We start from the raw sequence: 19,654 nt of genomic DNA, 5'->3' as shown, positions 1-19,654 counted from the left end.
ATCACAGGATTGACTAATGGACCAAGAACAATAATGAAACCTCGTCATCCTGGGATTGGACTTCGTTATCTATTTAGATAACTGGGCACAATTAATGTTGTGTGTTGCATGTTTGTGTTTTGTGCATTTGTAATGTTCCATTTTACTTTTCGTATCCCACTAGATTCAAAATGTGGAGCTCGATGCAGAAAATAAAATGCGCATTTGTAGGGTTCTGTTAGCAGTTGTCCAAATTGTGGTACTCATCGTGAGTACAATGCGTTTGTAGTGTTCTGCACATTTTTTTTCGTTATATTGGCGCCCAACGTGGAGCGTTGTGCATTTACAAGGTTCCAATGTTTTATTCGTCACAATGACGTAGCATTTTGGGGGGGGGGGGGGGGAGGATGGAGTCTGGGATTGACGATTTGACGATTGACGATATGACGATCCATGTATTAGGTATGCTATGAGAGGGAGGAGGGTAGTAAAAAAATCGGCCAAAAATGTTTCGTCATATATAGACGATCCCCAACAGCGATCTGGGACTGCACCACCCACGAGTTTATGCGACTTGTTTAATGCTAATGCTAATCATCTAGGTGAGCTTTAAGTGATTCAAGCAAATTTCTTAGAAGTTGTCAAAGATGGTTAGAAGGAAAAAGATGGCCGACTCTAAATTCTATTGAGTGAAAAGAGCAAAAAATATCCTTGTTGGCTGGATTCAAGTTAGCATGTACCATTTCCAGCTAAGTTAAATCACGCTGAAACAGCGTAACACGAAATTGCATCGAGTATATATCGAGTAAAAAAATCATAACGATCCCCAAAAAGACAATTCTAGAGAACCACCAGCAAGGCACTTTTGAAAAACCTCTCAGAGGGTGATATCTCATGAGGACCTGACCTGGGCAAAGTTTGAGTTACGATACGTGACATTACAAATTTATAACAAAACGCATTTTAGTTTTGTTTTACTCTAGTTTGCATATTTTGGCGAATTTACAGTTATGTTAATAATGTAAATAAGGATTAAATTTCGACCTGCAAAAGGTTATCTAGAACGGACGTGCCGCGGACCCAACATGCTAAACTCACCCCCAAATCAACCGCTATATAACTAATTACCCATTTCAACCCGCAACTTCAGTCCGTTGCAAGTTCGACAAAAACGATGAAGTACCTTGCGCCGCTCTTACTATTTTTTGTTGCCACTGGCAGCGGATACACCCAAGACGTGACCCCAACACACCACAGTGCCACGCAAAAAATGCCATCCACCCTGTGGTACGAATGCGTCAACTACCTCAACCAAACGGACACCGAGCCCGGCAATTGCATCTACCGGTGCATAGCGCTGTTGGCCCGTTTCTGGGACGATCGACGAGCTCGGGTCACCCGGACCATCGACCGGTTCTACCTGACGGATGCGAACGACACGGACTACCGGAACCGAACGGAGCAGTGTCTGGAGGAAACGCGCGACACCTTTCCGATGTGGGAGACTTGCCAGCGGGCGACTTGCGGTATGACGTGCTATAACGATCAGTTTGGGGAGGTGATCACGGAGCGGCCTAGTTTCATTCCGTTTACCGAGTTGGGACATCGGCGTGTGGTTCGGGAGTGCGTGGATATCCTGCAGATTGGGGCGGTCGCGAGGCAGGCTATTTTGAACGAGGGTTTGGTGGCTGTGCCGGAAGGTCGGTGTCTATTGCGGTGCGTATTGCTGAGAGAGGGGTTATACAACGACTGGAGGGGGCCTCGGGTCGGGGCGCTCTGGGTGCAGACCGAAGGCTACGAGGATCGGTTCTTCGATACGGCGCAGAAGTGCTTCCCGTTGCTGAAGATGGAGACGTTGGAACCTTGTGAGCTGGCCGCACGGTTCGCTGCGGAGTGCTTGCCGGCGAGGATTTCCTTTGTGGACGCGGTATATAAAGCATTGTGTAGTATTAGTTAATAAATTATCCAGTGAAGCGAAGATTTTAGTTGAAATGTTCTTGAATCCATAACATACCTCTAAGTTTGTACCGGAATGCACTATGACAATCGACGTAGGGTATTGGTTCCCTTATTAAGCACGTGGCTCCCATTTTAATCCTACGAAAAACAAAGGATTGAAGCGCTGTTTGTTTTGTTTCTTATTTTTGTATTTTTTGTTAGAAATGAGCACCCATGAAAACAAAAAGAACGGAATCAATCGATGCCGTAATCGCTTGTTCTCGAATAGGATGAATAAGAGAGCGTGAGATTACTGATGGCACACATACCCTATGATGGGTGAAATTCATTATCACAATTGCATTTGTCATCTACCGTCATCACCTGTCCAAGCAGTTCACTGCCCTCTCTAATTAATACAGTCATCATTGTTTACCCAGTCCACCCAATCACTGCATCAACCATTGGTTGCTGGTTTCTGGTTGACTGTGCACCTGTTGTTTGGGTGTTTGATTTATTGCAAACCAAACTTCGCGCTGCTTCAATACATCTAATTCGTTACACAGCCCAGTTTCAGTTTTCAATTTTCGCTCCCCTAGAGGCGTGCAGAGCTCGCTCTCGTTCATCATCGCATGAATGATTTTTCTTGTAACTGTATTGAAAAAAGTGAAATCTTTCCCCCTTTCCTGTCCGTACCTTTTGGGCGTTGCGGCGTTGGTTGGAACTCTATTTTTGAAACTCTTTTCTTTTACCTGCCTCCTGTGGACACACCTTTACCGAGCGAGAGGTATAGCAATAATTAAGCGATATTTTTCCCGAAATGAATCACCGAACAAATCCAATAACGAGCACCTTGAACAATAATGCACCGCGAATTGAATTACATACGATGATGTTGGAGTGGATCGATTTCGCAGGTGGATCGCTGCTTGGGGATGTAGGGTTTCTCGTCGGGAAACAGTACCCTGCTACTCATCCCGAACCATTTGTTAATTATCGCATGATACGCTTATTCGATTTCTCATTTTGTATGAATGGTACCGTTTGATATTAGATTTTGGGTTTTGGAACTCAACAACACGTTACAAGGGCTAAAGTTGGATATGACTCATAGCGGTTAAGATTACCAGGCAATCCGTAAAGTAGCAGCTACTTGCTTAAGATTTCAAAATTTTAGCGCCCCTACACTGGTACGCCCTTATGGAAATGACTTCAGTAATGCGCATTAAGAAAATTATTCGGACGACTTTTCCTAACCTGGAAGACATTCTTGTGGGAACCTTATAGGAATCCTTGTATGAAGTTCAGGAAATTTTCATGGAAGAATTTCTCAATAAATCCCTGCTGAAATTCACAAAAAAAAAAAATTGTTGCATTAGTAGTCTGAGCCTCTGGAAAATGAGTATTGTGTTGTTCTTTGCTGTGCATGCCTCGCTCCTGTAAGGGGTGAGTATGGCAGCATAATCGATCGCGTTCGCTATTGTCACGAGGGAAAATCAAAACAATAGATGCGCGGGTGTTGAGTGTTCAGTATTGTGTTATTCTTTGCTGAGTATTGTGTTGTTCTTTACAGAGAAGAACATTAATCAAGACAATTAGATGATCGGCATTGAATCACAAAAACCCCACAACAATTGGTGAGATCTTTCCAATATTATTTATTTATTTATAAATAATTCTACTTCAGTATATTTACTTTATAACTGCATATAAGTTGAAAATTCGCTATTTTCAACATCCTTTCATCTATTGGAAGATGCTTCAGTTCTGGGCTCTTTCTAAGTTGATGAAGGGATTTATAAATGCTTGCAAGGACTTGGCCAGGTGTGTGGAGCTGAGTGAATCTATGACATTGTAGATAGTAGCGACATCAGCAATGTCATTGGAAATTCAACTTTGCAACTCCATCCAAGATTTGTGCAAGTATTCATGCTATGCTATGCTATGCTATGCTAGTAGTCTGAGCCTCTGGAAATATTATTAATAAATCTGGATGTTTATGGAGTAAGTGGCAGAATCCATAAATTGATTTCTAAAGGACTTTTTATATGAATCCCTGAAGGAGTATACGAAAAAATCCCTCGTCAAATTCCCGTAGAAATCCTTGGAGAAATTATTGAAACAATCCTTGGATGAATATCTGAAGGAATCCGAGAGAAATTTCTGAAGAAACAATCTGAAGATTCAATGAATATCTGAAATAATTTCCAAAGGAACCCATTGAAGAATCTCTAAAAAAAATCTGAACAAATTCTAAGGTAATCCCTGAAGGATTTCCACAACAAATCCCTGGAAAGTTCTCTGAACAAATCCCCGAAGAAGTTCCTTTATCGATCCTTCGAGAAATTTGTGAAAAAGTTCCTAAGGGGTGAACATTTCTAAAAATCTGAGGAAATCTCTCGAGTACGTAATTTCTAAAAGAATTCTTGAAAAATTTTCAATTGGTTTTCCTGGATTAATCCGTGACATTTTTTTCGGGAAGAATCCCTGTGGGTATTTCTTAAGGAATCCACAAAGCAATTTTGGAAGAACATTTCCGAAAATTATCTAAAGGAATCCATGGAGATTTTTTGGAGGCATTTTGGAGACTCAAACAAAACACTGAAAAAAATCAGATAGAATTATGAACTTCGGATTTGAACGCTGGGGAAATTTCTGAAGCAATCTATGGAGGAATTTATGAGGAAGCCCATGTAATATTTTCTGGAGAAATATTTGGAGACTTTCGTGAAGGAATCTTTTAAGGTATTTCAAAAGGAACCCCTAGAGGAATTTCGAAAGGAAAACCTAGAGTCTTGAAACTATCAAAGAAATTTTTTGAGAGATTAAAAAAATTTTTTTTGGAAAAGAGTCTGAAGGAATAACAAGAAAAATATCTGCTGTTGATCCTTGAAGATTTTTGCAGAAAAATGCTGGAAGAATTTCCAATGGAATCTATGAAATATTTCCCAAAGAATCAGTGAAAAGATTTCTGGATTAGGAATTGCAGATACATTTGGGAACCATTTGGAAGGTTATGTAGAAAACTCCGAAGCAAAGATTGTTCAAAATTCTGGAGAGGTTTTAGGAGAAATTTCTGAGCAAGGTATGAAAGATTTCCTGGAAGAATCCCACAAGAAATTTCGAAATTTGCGGATGAATCCCTAAAAGTTTTTTTTAACTATCCCTGAAAAACCATCTAAATAAATGTATCCCTGACAGATTTTCTGTAAGAGACTCTACAGAAATTTCTTAAAAAGTTAATGAAAGATTTTCTTTTTCAATACCAGTAGAAATTTCTGGAGAAATCATATTTTTCAATAAATTCCTGAAAAAAAATCCTGTAAACCTTTCTGAAAAGTGGCTGAACAAAATCAGTGAGATTTTCTGAAGGAGCATCTCTTGAGAAGTTTCTCAAGAAATCTATTGGATAAATTCTGAAATAAAAAACAGCTAGAGGAATTACTGAAAGAAGCCCTGAATGCTTTTCTTAACAATCCGTGGAGGAATTTCTGAACAAAAAAATGCAAAATTTTTGAAAAGATTTGTCTACGACACTTATGAAGGAATCTTCACTAGTAGAAGGTGTTTTTTTTTTTCAGGAATTCCTCCAGAAAATTCACAATAGTTTCTTCTGGAAGTTTCTCCAAGGGTTGGATCGTAAACATCTCTTCGGATTTATTATTTCAGAAATTTATTCAGATGTTTTTTTTTTTTTCAAGAATTTCTCCAGTACCTTTGTTTGCAATATTTTCACGGATTCTCGAAGATATTTTTCAGAAACTTCCTTCAGAAATTTCTTTATCATTTAATTCAGAAATTCCTCAAGTTTGCCCTTTGGAAATTTCTTTATGGATTGTCTTAGAAACTTCTCCAAGAAATTTTCCATAAATTTCCCCAAAATTTTTCCAAAATTCTTCTGGATATTTCTCTGAAGTCATCGCAAGGAGTTCCTCCAGGTGTTTCCCGAGGGATTGCTCCAGTAACTCTTTCAACGATTGTTTTTGAAATTGCTTCAATAAAATTTGTTCAGGAATCTCGTCAGGAAATTTTTAAACATTCCTTTAGATAAGAATTTCCTTCTGCTTGCCTTTGAAGGCTAACTTCAATATTTTTTGTGTAATTTCATAAAATATTTTTGTTAAGTTCTGTGGAGAAGTATCTGAAAGACTTCCAGGAAGAATCTTTAAGGGAACCCCTGGTAATACAGTAAAACCTCCATGAGTCGATATTGAAGGGACTATCGACTCAAGGAAATATCGAGTAGTGAAACAAAAATCCTTTGGGAAGTTTTTTGGGGGACCATCATAGTAACCCAGAAATTATTTTTCAGTATGGAAAAAAATACCTCCATGAGTAGATATCGGGTTCGACTGTATTTCTGCAGGAATCCCAGGAGGAATTCCAAAAAGAAATCTTCTAGTTATTTCTTTGGTAACCCCTGACGTTTTTAAGGGATTCTTGGAGATACCTTTGGGAGAATTCCCAAAGAAATCTCTGAACATTCTTTGAAAATGCTGATAATCCATAAAAAAAACATCCATGAGGTAATTTCTTGCCGACATTCATGAAAAATTCCTTGAACTACTACAGGAGTCTTTATTTAGAGACATTTCTGATGGAATTCCTGAGTAAATTTTAGATGGTACCTTGGAGGAATTTTGAAAAAAAATATAATTCCTGCATGTCCATATAAGTCCTCCATCCAAGGACTTATGATGGAGATATTTCTTAACGATTTCTTAGAGGATTATGTGAAAGAATCCCAAGGAATTCCTGAAAGAATTTAAGAAAGAGTTGCTTAAGAAATTTCTGGAAACTCTTTCTCAGAAACACGTGGTGAAACTTGTTTAGGAATATATTTATTGATATTTTTTTGAATTAATAATTAATATATTGTGAAAATTTTCTAGAGAAGTCTCTTACCCAAATTTGAAGGAGGTTTTCCTAAAAAAATAAATCCGGAGGAATTCGTGAACGTATTTCTAAAGGAATCCCTGAAAGAAATTCTGGAGAAACTCTGAAACTTTTGTAAAGATTCCAAGACAAATCACGTGAGAAATTTCTAAAGAAGTTGATTTCAAACTTCCTAGGAATTGTATCTGAACAAATTTCTGAATTTCCTAAACAATCCGAGTGAACTTCCTAAAGGTACCCTTGGATGGAATTTCTTGTGAAATACCTGGAGGAGATCATGAATATCTGCATAAATCACTGGAAGAATATATTCGCTGGGATTACCAAACAAAATCATGAAAGAATTTCTGAAGAATTCCCTGGAGACATTTCATAAACTTTGTGAAGAATAAGCTTTAGTTAAAATTCACGAATAAAAAGAAATTAAAAAAAAATTCATAAAGAAATTTACATATATAAGAAGCCCTTAAAGATTTTTCGAAGCATCACGAAGCAATAACATTCACAATACTTTGGAAATGGAATTCCTAGCGTTATTTCTGAATGGGGAACATCTATGAATTACGGTAAGGGATGGGGTTCACAAAAGTGTGACAATCCATAAACAAATTTTAGTGGAGGGCCATTGCAAAAAGTGTGCCAAGGGAGGGTGGAGGTGGTGGGTGGATTTGGACATATTTTGAGTGACCTAATTTATGGAAATTCTAAGGGATCAGTGGAGCCACTTTAGGAGGTACTCTGTAGACATTTTGAAGGAGTTTCTTTAGCATGTAAGATTTCACATACAATTATTTGTGAAATTTCTGAAGGTATCCTCTATTTTTGAAGGAATTTCCCTCCAAGAGTGTCATTTTGTAAGTTGTCATATACCAAATATTCCAATGAGATATGCCGAGAATAAGTAAGAGAAGGTGTTTGTGGGCTTCCGCAAAAATGCATCCAAGAATGCTCGCTTAATACGAGTATCTTCAAAGTATGGCAGTAAGAAATCTTATATATAGCAGATGATTCACAAAACGAACTTTAAAATACACCAAATAAGCACCAGAAATAAAGTACAAGCTGTTTAAAACTTGCCACTTTAATTGCTATCAGGTTCAAACAGGTGGTTCGTGAAGTGTTGGCGAGAAAAAAAAAGTTTCATCGTTTTCTTATCGGCGTGGGAAATTTTGTTTGGCGGCGTGGAAAAATTTGAGCAGCGGTGCGCCGGGTCAAATTGACTGGCGGCGGCGGCGTGAAAAAATCGTCGGCGACGGCGGCGCGGTGCGGCGGCGCACACGTCTAGTCTGTATGTGTGTTTGTATGTATGTCTGTGCGCAACAAAAGTTCACTCATTTTTAAGGCACTTCCCATTGGTGGATTTTTCGGATTTTAACTCGAATCGAACCGGAATTTTACCACATTGTTTGCTATTCAAAATGGTTCGGATCGGCCGAGGCGTTCCGGAGTTGGCTACGTGGCTATATAGGGGGTGGCCAAAATGTTTGGGATAGGCAACTTTTTTTTCTCTCTCAAAGAAAGTTTAACATGCTATAACTTTTCATACAGTGTATCAAAAAATCTCAAATTTTGACTGTTTATCAACCTATTATACGTGCATCATTGGTACAAATTTGGGCTCGATTGATTAATCTTTCACGAAGCTAGAAGTTTTGTTCTGTTAGTTTTCACCCAAGGAAGGTTTATGAGGCAAAAAACATGGAAAAATTGAGAGTTTAAGAAAATCGATCTTCCATACATTTTGACCGGGGACTTGGTCTTAGCTAGAAACTTGAAACGCCAAAAAACGCAGTAGGCAAGACAGAGTTTGACGGGTATAGCCAGTTAACAATATGTTTGTGCTTCACAAATTATTGGAATTTAGGTACTTTTTGAACGTTGAAGAAAGTTATCATGGATTGATCCTTTTTGGATTTTTCTTGAAAAAAAAGGAAATTTTTTACATCAATGTCAATAAATTTTAGTGTTGATATCCAAAGATTTTCCATTTCTGTTCTCAAGATAAATCTTATCAGATATATTAGAGCCTTTTAAAGTTTAAGAAAGAACACATTTAGTAATACATAGTCGTATCAAGTATAAATATATTGTTGATAACCGTTCAAAATTTCATTCAATTCAATGATGCACATATGCCGGGGCCCGTGGCGTAGTTGGTCACACGTTCGCTTCATATGCGGATGGTCATGGGTTTGATTCCCAGCCCCGGCACTTGCAATTTTTCGTCAGTTGCTTTTCCCCCGAGAGCATCTGACACTGAGCCCTCTTCTGAGCCCCATGGCTCAAACGGACCCGGATACCTGGACATCGGCGAACTGCTACTCATAATGGACCCCCAATCGGACTGGAAAGGAACAACGGCCATCCATCATCATCCTTGTGCTCATCAGCAGCAACAGCAGCAGCAAGCAGCAGAAAGGCAACCAGTTCGATAAAGTAGAATAGAATCTAGGCGCTGTACAAAATGTAAGTGCAGCTGTCAATTGAAATTGCTCACGTAGTGCCCCAGTGGACAATAGAGCTGTAAATTAGGTTAAGTGATTAAGAATAAAAAAAAATGATGCACATATTATAGGTTGGCAAACAGTAAAAAAATTGTGATTTTTGATTCACTGAGAGAAAAAGAAGTTGCCAATCCCAAACATTTTGGCCACTCCCTATATTTGGTATTGAAAAGATGTCTGGAGTTCCAAAATGGCGAATAAAATATCCAAGATGGCGACCAAAATATCCAAGATGGTGTCTCAAAATTCAAGATGGCGACTCTTTATTGGAGTTTTAGGACCTGAAACTATGCAATATGGGTATATTTGATATGGGGAAAAAGTCTGGACCCAAAAATGACAACCACGATATCCAAGATGACGGTCTAAAAGCCAAGATGGCAGCTCAAAATTCAAAATGGCTTCTGTTTAATGGAATTTCAGGCTCAAAAATCAAAAGCCAGATAAACGATATGATCTCTGATGCCATGAAGTGATGTGGTATTCATTTTTGAAGACATCAGAAAGGCGCTATCACCGCTAGGTGGATTAATTAGGGTTTTTTTTTTCTGTGTAGCCACTCGCCCTTCATTGCAACCATGAAATTCATTTGGGGAAATAAACTGAACCCGTTTAGGTAAAAAAATCTATTTAGACAGTCCCTACTAATTACCTTAAAGAAGGTTTGGCTCTACATAAGTTCTTATGTGCATCTTACATTTTCTTCTTTCTTGGCGTAACATCCTCAATGGGACAAAACCTGCTCCTCAGCTCTATGAGCATTTCCTTCTATGAAAGCTTCCTCTGCCAATGAGTGTTTTGAATTTGTATATCGTGGGACAGGCACAATAATACTGTGCGACTAAGGCAGGCAACGAAAGTTCCTGAACCAACCGGAAAGCCAACTCGTCACCCTCAGCATGATCATACCGAGTACCCGTGCGCTTACCCTGTTGGCTGTATGTATGGACCCGCCATCCATTTGATTTATACTGAGCTCAATTTATCATATCTATACCATCGTCGAAAGTTATCCAATTTCACCCAAAACAAGATCACGCGGGCAACATTGATCCAGATCCATATCGAAGCAAGTTTAGCTGAATCGTTAATGTTTACGACCGCATCAACGCCTCACAGCAGTAGTCAGTCGGTCCAACCAGATCTTCCGAAAGTCCCGCTAGAACTCGCTTCAACGCGCTTTTCATCCCGGGCACACAATCGGAACTCGGCAATGGCAATGTGTTTATAACAAGTTTAAATTTTACGCACCAAACAGCAGCCACCGCGCACGGCGTCGACGATAAAAGCGAAACGACGGCCGTCAGCCAGCCATTCCGCCTGGATACCGGCGCGGCAGCGCCCCATCATCACCATCGCCATGGTGTGTGGATTTCATTTAATTGGTGCTGAACCAGTGGCCATCGAAATCGGGCCATCTCTCCGAGCCCCAAGCCCCAAGGGGAGAGCGGGAGATCACCCGAAATATGTGTGTCAACCCAGTTTCGGTTGCTGCACCACAAGTCCCAACTCGAAGACGGCATCGGCATACGTACAGGCAACCTGATCCAATCGGGACTCAACCACACCGTCGTCAGTAAGTCAGTCAGTCAGTGCTCGCGATCCAATTGTGGGGGGATCTCTTTGTAGGAGACCTCTACGGACGTCTACTGAATTACCGTTCTAATGACGTCTGTTTGAAAAGCTGGATGCTGTGATGACGGCGGCGGTGGTGTGCGGGCGCATCTGATATTGATGATCTCGGAATAGGTTTCTGTTACTTGTAAACATGGTGTGGGGGATCGCGAGGGACGCGATCAAGTGACGTAGATATGCCGTGCTTTGAAATGGGAGATGAGAGAGACACAGTTTTGAGATAAAAACACTTGTGTTTCATATCCATTAGAGTGTAGGATCTCTGGGGAGGGGTCCTAATTTGGACATTTTATGGCTTATAACTTAACCAATATATAATTGACTTAACTTTTTTACACAAAATTCAAGTCAATTGGTATAAAATTGACTAAGTTGTAAGTGAAAATTGTCCAAAATAAAGCCCCCTGCTGATCTGGTCAAGTAATATACAAATTTCTACGGTGTTTTCATCCGAAGAAATTGCTTCGTTTGAAACGAGCGATGAAATTGACAACTTTTACTTCCTTCTAATTTGAACACGTCTTATGAGAGTTTTGAAGCACACATGAGAACATCTTTCCTTGATTAAGAAATTAAGCTTTGTCATCTAGGTTCAAATGACCATCCCAAGACCCAGACAACCAGTAATCGTAAAGGATGTTGCATAGGATGATAATGTGGAGGCCATATGCGTGCATGCCTCCATTTAGGCGCATGTAAAATGTACGCATAGCGCCTCCACTTTAACATCTTATGCAACATCTTATACGATCACTGGTTGACTGGGGACCTCTTGAACTAAAGAAAGGTTACAACATAACATTGAAAAGATGAAGACGATCAAGCTTGCTGATCCATTACATTCATGAGCATTTCCATTACCACTTTGTGAATGAATCCAACCCCCTTTTGTCGGTTTAAATCATATAGACCGTGTACCACACGTTGTCCGTGAAATCTAGCAAGTTTTTACAACCAAATTCCAAAGTTACCATATGCCGCAATTAAAATTGATCACTTCCATCAGCCTCCAAGTTTGATTTCCTCACGTGTCGTTCATTGAAATCTCTTTAAATTTCCCCTGTCGCGCCGTATACCGTCCGCCGTCAGCGAAAAAAAAAACACTCCCCAAATCAACCTCAATTTCTTCGATCCGGCTCAAAGTCACCGCAAAAGCATTCGGTACTTTTATCTCTCGAAATCGTTTCAAGCTCTAATTACGGCACACTACTGCCGTACCGCCACCTCAGCCATCCAGGGCCACCGCACCGCACGTTTGAAAGCATGAAGCACCGTTTTGCGACGACGACGCCGAGCTGATTACTTACCCACCGAATCGTCTTAGAAGAAGAGGCACGTACCTCTACGGAGTGGAGTCCAAGTCCACGACCATCGGCGGTGGAAAGCGAGAACGCGAGGCGTAAGAATGAATTATGATTTGTTTTGACTGCGCTCAAACACGAGATCTAGCGCCTTCCAGCCAGTAGCGGCTATGGTAGTGTCGGTTGCTGGCACGTTCTTTCGTTCTATGTGGAGATGCATTGCTTAGCTACCTTACTTGGGACAAACGATTCACAACGATAGGCCCCGATGGTTTTCTAGTATTTGTAGTTTACTGTTTTTTTTTTTCCTTTTTACGATCATAGAAAGGTTGTAGAATCAGTTTGTAATATAATTGATATGGTAAGAAACTCTCTAAAACCCAACAACCCCATTAAAATTGGGTAGGATTTTTATCTTATTTCCGTCATACTAAGCACTGACCAATAATGATCGAGTTTATTCGTGCACCTCGTCCAATGTCTCGTGGCCGGTTTGGTTCCAATGACTAATTCATCAATTAGCTTGCATATCATGTAAAAACATATTGTAAAACAACTACCATTTCCTTTTAATAATAAGATTCAATAATTGTCCTTCGAATTCTATTTCCATCTAGTCCACGTCTATTTCGGGCACAACGAGAATTCAATTCCCGCCACACTTTCTACGTGACTCTATGATACCTATGATAGTCAAAAATGTGGATTGACCTTAGTGGTGTGTTCGAAAAGTCGGTCAAATTCTTCACAATTCAAATCAAATCATGTGTTCAATTCATAGCACTATTGAGCAGAAAGCTTTAAAATTGAGATAGATGTAGCTTGAGAGTAACGACCAACATATTTCGGTTCTGCCCACCAGATCATAAAATGCCATTACAGTGTGGTTGTGCAATACGATGCTTCGTATGCAAAAACTCCACGCACACATTTGCTTGCATCTCCTCTGGGACGAAGGCAACTTTGTGTTTGCAATTTGCCGACGAAAAAAAATAACAATAGTTGTCTAATACTTGAGCAGCTTTTGCTTCGTTCAGCAGCGATAAACTCTAACATTGAAGTGCCACAGAGCTTTTGTTGGGTGTGAATTGGAGAACAGTTCAGTAAGTGAATCCGGTGAATTCGGCTAGCTGCTGCATTGGTGTGGTTGCCTTCGGCAAACTCGAGCAGGGCAGAATATTAAATTCATAGCAAAAGAATCACATAGCCTGTTTTGTATCATAATTTGTTATTATTAACTTATCAATGTAATACTTTCTTATAAAATGTTTTGTTGGGCAATCTTATTTTGTTATGATCAAGCTATTGAGATTCATCCATTAAATAATATTTTATTAATATATTTTGTTGCATACCAAGTTTTGTTATTTTTCTTCTATTTAAAATGTTCAAATATGTAATGAATTCGACAATGATTTTTCATAAGGGCCTAACTGACTTGATCGATTTCTCTTCGTCGACTCTCTCTTTCGCTAATAACTTTATCAAAACAAACAATATCACTATTCTTTTTGTTTCTATACACACTCAATCCTGAATTGCTTGTTCAGCACTTTTTTGACGAAAATAGAACAGCAGAACTATTTCGGTAGCTTCGGTAATCGATTTTACTGAGGCTCAGTACACCAACTGTCAAAACCTGGTGCAAAAGGTAAACAATGCAGTATAGCTGTATACAGCTGTTCTATTTTCGTCAAAAATTTACCGAACACGGTATTCCAAATTAAGTGTGTAGCAACATGTAGTCGTCTTCGCATTTAAACCAAAAAATCTTTGGAAAACTCAATACACATTCCGTGATAACACAAAGAGAGAATCGATGAAGAGAACTCAAAAATGTCAGTTAGGCCCAAATAAAAAATCAGTGTCGAATTATATCATCACAATAACAAATTTTCAAATTCACTGCTAGATTCATTATTATTAAGTTGTTATTGAATCTAACAAAACATGTTATTAAATTGGTCTTCCAGGAACATTTGTTTGTTATGATTTTTGTTATTTTGCCGCTTATGACAGACAAGTAACATAATAAGATATGCTAATAACATAAAAATTACTTATTCCATTATACAGTTATTATGCCAAAATAACATATTTTATTATACTGTTGATATTCTCTTCTGCTCGGGAACCCCTTAATAGATCACTAAGCCTTGAGATACGGACTACAAAATCTGACACGATCTTTTCTTAACTATTCTCCGGCCTAATACTTAAGGCACATGCATCAAACTCTCACTTACTCATGGGTTCTGAGCACCCGAAAGAGTACATAAGGCCGCAATGTGAAATATCTCCATCCTGGGTGGTTGCCTACTGTTGTATTGACATGGGCTCCATCGTCTCATACATTCCACTCGTGTTTATCCCCGCTCTCCCTAATACACTCTCAAAAGCAATGTTAAACAGCAAGCACGAAAGACCATCACCTTGTCGTAGCCCTCTGCGAGATTCGAAGGGACTCGAGAGTGTCCCTGGTACGTACATCACTCGATTCATCGTCGCCTTGATCAACCGTGTCAGTTTATCCGGTAATCCGTATTCTTGCTTAATCTGCCATAGCTGGTCTCGACCGATTGTATCATACGCCAATTTGAAATCGATGTTGCACGTTGTATTCGCGGCATTTATGCAACACCTAGCGGTTGGCGAACATCTGGTTCGTTGTAGCGCGTTAACCCATGAATCCAGACTGATATTGCCCCATAAACTTTCTTGCAATCGGTGATTGACGGCATACAATTTGAGAGAGTATCTTTTAGGTAGCGTTCAGTAGTGTGATTGTGCCTTAGTTCCCGCAATCCCACTTGTCGCCCTTTTTGTAAATCCCTGAAATCTCCTAGAAACTGTTCCGAGAGAGCCAGTAAAGCCCTTTAACTCTTCTGACTGAAACGCCTTGAATCACAATAAAACGCTTGAAACGCCTTAAAATGCCTGTGGAACTACCTCTGCAACCTGGAAGCCCAAGAAGCACCCTAAGACCCTTCGGAAATATTTTGAAACGCATTTGAAGGTTCTAAAACGTCCTGAAATGCCCTGAAAGTATGTATTGAAACGTATCAAAGCGCCTTGGAAACGCGTTTGAAATCACCTCTGAAATATCCAGGAAATATCCTATAAAACCTACAAAAACGTCCTGACACTTATTGAAACGCTTCTGAAACCTCCCTGAAAATCCCATGAAATTCACCTGAGAGGCTGTGAAGCCCCCTAAACTTTACACACTCAGTTTTATTTTCCAACCTCAGCTGTACAAACCTCGGTCTCTGAATTTTAACCGAAACTCAGCTAACAAGGCGGTAGGTTGCTTGGATGAGGTCTCATCAAAACATTTAGCTGACTACTCGGCTGTGCAAATCTCGACATTTGTAAACTGAGATTCCAGAAATTCCTCCATGGCTTCCTGTAAAACAATCTCCCAGATATGTCGTCAGTAATTTCTCCAGCTCTTTCTTCAAAAAGTCTTTCAGGAATTTTTTTTAAAGAAATTCTCCTGAAAATTCCTCCGGAGAACTTTTTCCTAAAATTCTTCCAAGGATTAATTTAGGAAATCATAGATTTCTTTAGAATTTCTCCAAAAGTTCCCCAGAAATTAACTAAAGAACTGCTCTCTAAAACCTTGGATTCCTTCCGAAATTGCTCCATGGATTCCTTTCGCTTTTTAGAAAATTCTCCAGGAATTCTATTCAAAAGGTCTTCCATGGTTTCTTTCCCAAGCAACACACTCTTCAACTTCATATAAAAGTTAAGACAGCGCAACTTTTAGTTGTATAGAAGTTAATTTGAGTGTTAATTAACATGATGCCCGTAACTCTTATATGATATGCGTGTTTCAAGGATTATGAATGTTCTTTTAGAATATGTTCCATGGATTGCTTCAAAAATTCATCTAGAATTTCCTTCAGGGGATACTCAAGAAATTTATCAAAAAATTCCTGTTGAAAAACTTTCATGTATTTCCTCAGAAATTCTCACATAGTTTCATTCAGAAATCCGTACGAGAAGTCTTTCAGGAAATCATCCATTTCAGTGATTCCTTCAAAAAATCGAATGATCAGAACTCCTTCAGATTCTTTTTAGAAAAATTTTCACAATCTTCCAGCGTTCCCTTCAGAAATTCTTCTAAGGATTAGACATTTCTTTGGATATTCCTTAAAAGTTCTTTATGCGGTTCTTACATAAATTTGACCAGGCATTTCTTTTAATGGGTTACGTACAAAAGGCTGAATCACATAAGGCTGAATGATTAAAAGGCTGAAATACATATGGCTGAATGATCAAAAGGCTGAAAGCATCAAAAGGCTGAAAGGTATTAAAAGGCTGAAAAGTTTTGAAAGTTGTAGAGAATCGAATGAAATGACATTTTGAACATTAATGGCTTATCTATTGATCTTTGAAAAACATTCGACTCGACTTGAAAGGATCATAGGAAATAAAATAATTTTTGGAAATTTGGTCGAACGGACATTTGGTCAAATGAACATTCGGTCAAAACCCATTTTACGGAAGAGGAAGTATATGACATTTTGTCGATTGCACTATTTATCGAATGGACATCTGGTCACGTGAGCTAAGGCTCTAACTGCTGAAAAGACATTCGAGTGGATCATAATATTATGGATTTCGTTATCAAATTGTCTATGTTAATGTACTTTATTCAGTATCATATCAGCTAATACTCCACGAATACTAAACTCAAATTGACAAAAAAAATCGCCAACACGGATACTAGGTTGAATGAGTCTTAGATGCAAACAATTGTAACTATTGCTCAAAAATGTTTGAACTTTGTTCAGTTCAAAATTTCTAACGCGTACGAGCTCCAAATTGAACGCCAGCAGGGTACCGTGGGATCCGCGAAACTGAAATGGCTATACCTCCACCATGTTTCAACAGATTTCAAACATTTGGAGCTCATTAGATTCAGAAACTCTTCTGCTATTGGAATCATATCTGAGCGTACCAGTCCGGTCAACATGGGTTTTGGAAAACCCAGATTTCCAATCATATAATTTAATATAATACAGTAACGGAGTTAGCGGCATGAACCATCGAAAATCATAGAATCGCCTAAACGAATAGAGTCTGGTCGTCAGTCCATCAGTTGGCCATTCCTGATTAAGTTTCTCAAGGAACCATGACAGGAAATAAAAACTTTCTTATACTTCACCCCTCCTCAGCCCAATAATGTATTAACGTAGGAGATTTTCGGGTTTTCCAGAACTCCGGGGACTATACCGCTTTATTCGCGTCGATAGAAACTATTTCCCATATATGTCAAGCAATGTTGTGCGCATAGGAGTTCAGAACCGAATTCCAGCACCACAGTATGAACGCGATCAATTTGCGTTGAAGTTCATACTCGGCACACTGCGATCGAATATATTTGAACATGCAAATTGAACGCGGCATAAACTAATGAAAAGAACTGTACCCGTAGCATGCTGACTAATATGTTACCCTGGTATCTGTGAACTAAAATGGTCATATTTGCGCCATTTTTTTCGTCAATTTTAGCAATCTTTTGGACTAATTCGATTAAGAATCTCCTTCTATTGAGAGAGTGAACAAGTCCGACTATCGTGTGTTTCGAAAAATACGAATGCCTAGAGCTGTATTTCAATATCCGAGACCACAATGTCGTACCAAAGTGACGTATTTTCCCGTGACATAACATAATAACGTCCAAACATAGAGATGCGGCACAAGGTCCTAGTCCTAGGAAAGAAGGCACATAGGATTTAATGATGAAGATAAGCGCATATGAACTCAGAGCCAAATGATGTTCTTAAGCAGCAAAAGCTCTGACAGGCAAGTTCAATTTTTTGTCGTCCAAAAAATTTAAAGTGTTCAGTTCATTTTTGACTCGCGTTCAGTTCGAATACAATACTATTTGAAAGAATAGCCTATGTTTAAAAGAAGGAGAAACATCTGGTAAAAAGTAAGCAGCTTCAACACCTGAACTTAAATTATTGTTCTTTCAACATTTTAAAAGAAGCAACATCTTTGAGAAAAAAATGCTGCAGCTATAACATCCAAACACAGTAAGAACAGCCTATGTTCAAAAGAAGGAGAAATCTCTGATAAATCGTTTTTAAGGAATATGCGCACGCAGAAGCTCGCTGCATTTCACACATTGGTAAGAATGCCAGCACTGAATATATGCATATACCACAAAAGAAGAGCATATTAAAAAAAAAAACTATCATGGGAGAGTTAATAGTATGGAGATATTATCATCAAACCTTTCCACTTAGTCGTTACACTGTACTATTTGCGGCCACAATACTTACTCTCCCATCAGAGATTTTTCCCGCTTTTTTTAGATAGGCTGTTCTTTCGAGGTATATGCATAGATCATAATTTAACCGTTCAACTAGGCTGTACATGGGACAACTAGTAATATTGTAATATTATTGTAACTAGTAATATTGTACAACTAGTAATCCTCCTTAGAAATAAAATCATTATAACCCATTCGGCTAAGTGACATTTCAGGCCTGATATCCATGTTTTCAGCCTTTTGTTATTTCAGCCTTTTGAAATTTCAGCCTTTTGTTACATATCCATAGTTTCAGCCTTTTGTATTCAGCCTTATGTGCATTCAGCCTTTTGAAATTCAGCCTTATGTTACCATCCCCTTTTAATGGATTCCATGGATTTCTTCAGAATATCTACATCTACATCTACAATGATTTTTTTTCAGAAACTCCTCTATCATCCATTTTAGAAATTTTTGAAAAGATTTTAAAGTAAATTTCTTTAGGGTTTGCTTCAGATACAGGGGATAGACAAAATGATCAAGACAGGCAAAATTCTCACTTTCCAAAAAATGCCCAATTAGTTGTAACTTTTCGAAAAGTGCATCAAATATTCTCAAATTTTCACTGTAAGTTGATCAACTAGTTGTGTATCAGTGGACAAAATTTGGAAAAGATCGGGCTATTCTGCACGAAGTTATAAGCATTTCAGAAAAAGGTAAAATTATCCGATGGCCAACTTTGAGCTGTTATATCTCCGGATTCAATGAACCGAATGCAATGAAATCTTGTCTATTTATGACTTATATAATGAGCACTGAAAAACGTTTGACTAAACTTGAAAATAATGACAAGAGAAAAAGTTATAGCGATTTCTTTATTTTATGATTTTTTTAGTAAATTGGTCTATTTTTAATATGTATCCCATTACTTATTCAATGAATTGCCGCCTATGTTGTTACTTTGTTCCAAAACATATCTGTATTCAAGACAATCGGAGGGAATTTTGATGAACTATAATTAACATCTTGAATTTTGAAACGATGTTAAAATTTAAGAAAATTTGGTGTTTTATTAGAAAAATAATCCAATCGTTATAATTTTCTCCCGTGTTAAAATTTTTAAGTTATGTCAAAGG

At 38.6% G+C, this 19,654-nt stretch overlaps 2 protein-coding genes across 3 annotated transcripts in view; both read left to right on the top strand.

The window, feature by feature from the left end:
• Window positions 1-19,654, top strand: part of LOC115255993 (uncharacterized) — a 283,008-nt gene that overhangs the window by 160,787 nt on the left and 102,567 nt on the right. The window lies entirely within an intron of this gene.
• On the top strand, window positions 1,044-3,299 carry LOC115256023 (general odorant-binding protein 45-like). Its single transcript, XM_062860466.1, has one exon. The coding sequence runs from the start codon at window positions 1,154-1,156 to the stop codon at window positions 1,934-1,936; it is 783 nt and encodes a 260-aa protein (XP_062716450.1). The 5' UTR covers window positions 1,044-1,153; the 3' UTR covers window positions 1,937-3,299.

This window comes from Aedes albopictus, chromosome 3, assembly GCF_035046485.1.
Source record: "Aedes albopictus strain Foshan chromosome 3, AalbF5, whole genome shotgun sequence".
Taxonomy (NCBI): domain Eukaryota; kingdom Metazoa; phylum Arthropoda; class Insecta; order Diptera; family Culicidae; genus Aedes; species Aedes albopictus.
The sequence above is the reverse complement of the archived record's forward strand: the minus strand, read 5'-3'. Positions and strand labels throughout refer to the sequence as shown.

Bases quoted from the DNA above. Each gene is read 5' to 3' on its own strand.
- LOC115256023 (XM_062860466.1), top strand. From the start codon at position 1,154: ATGAAGTACCTTGCGCCGCTCTTACTATTTTTTGTTGCCACTGGCAGC.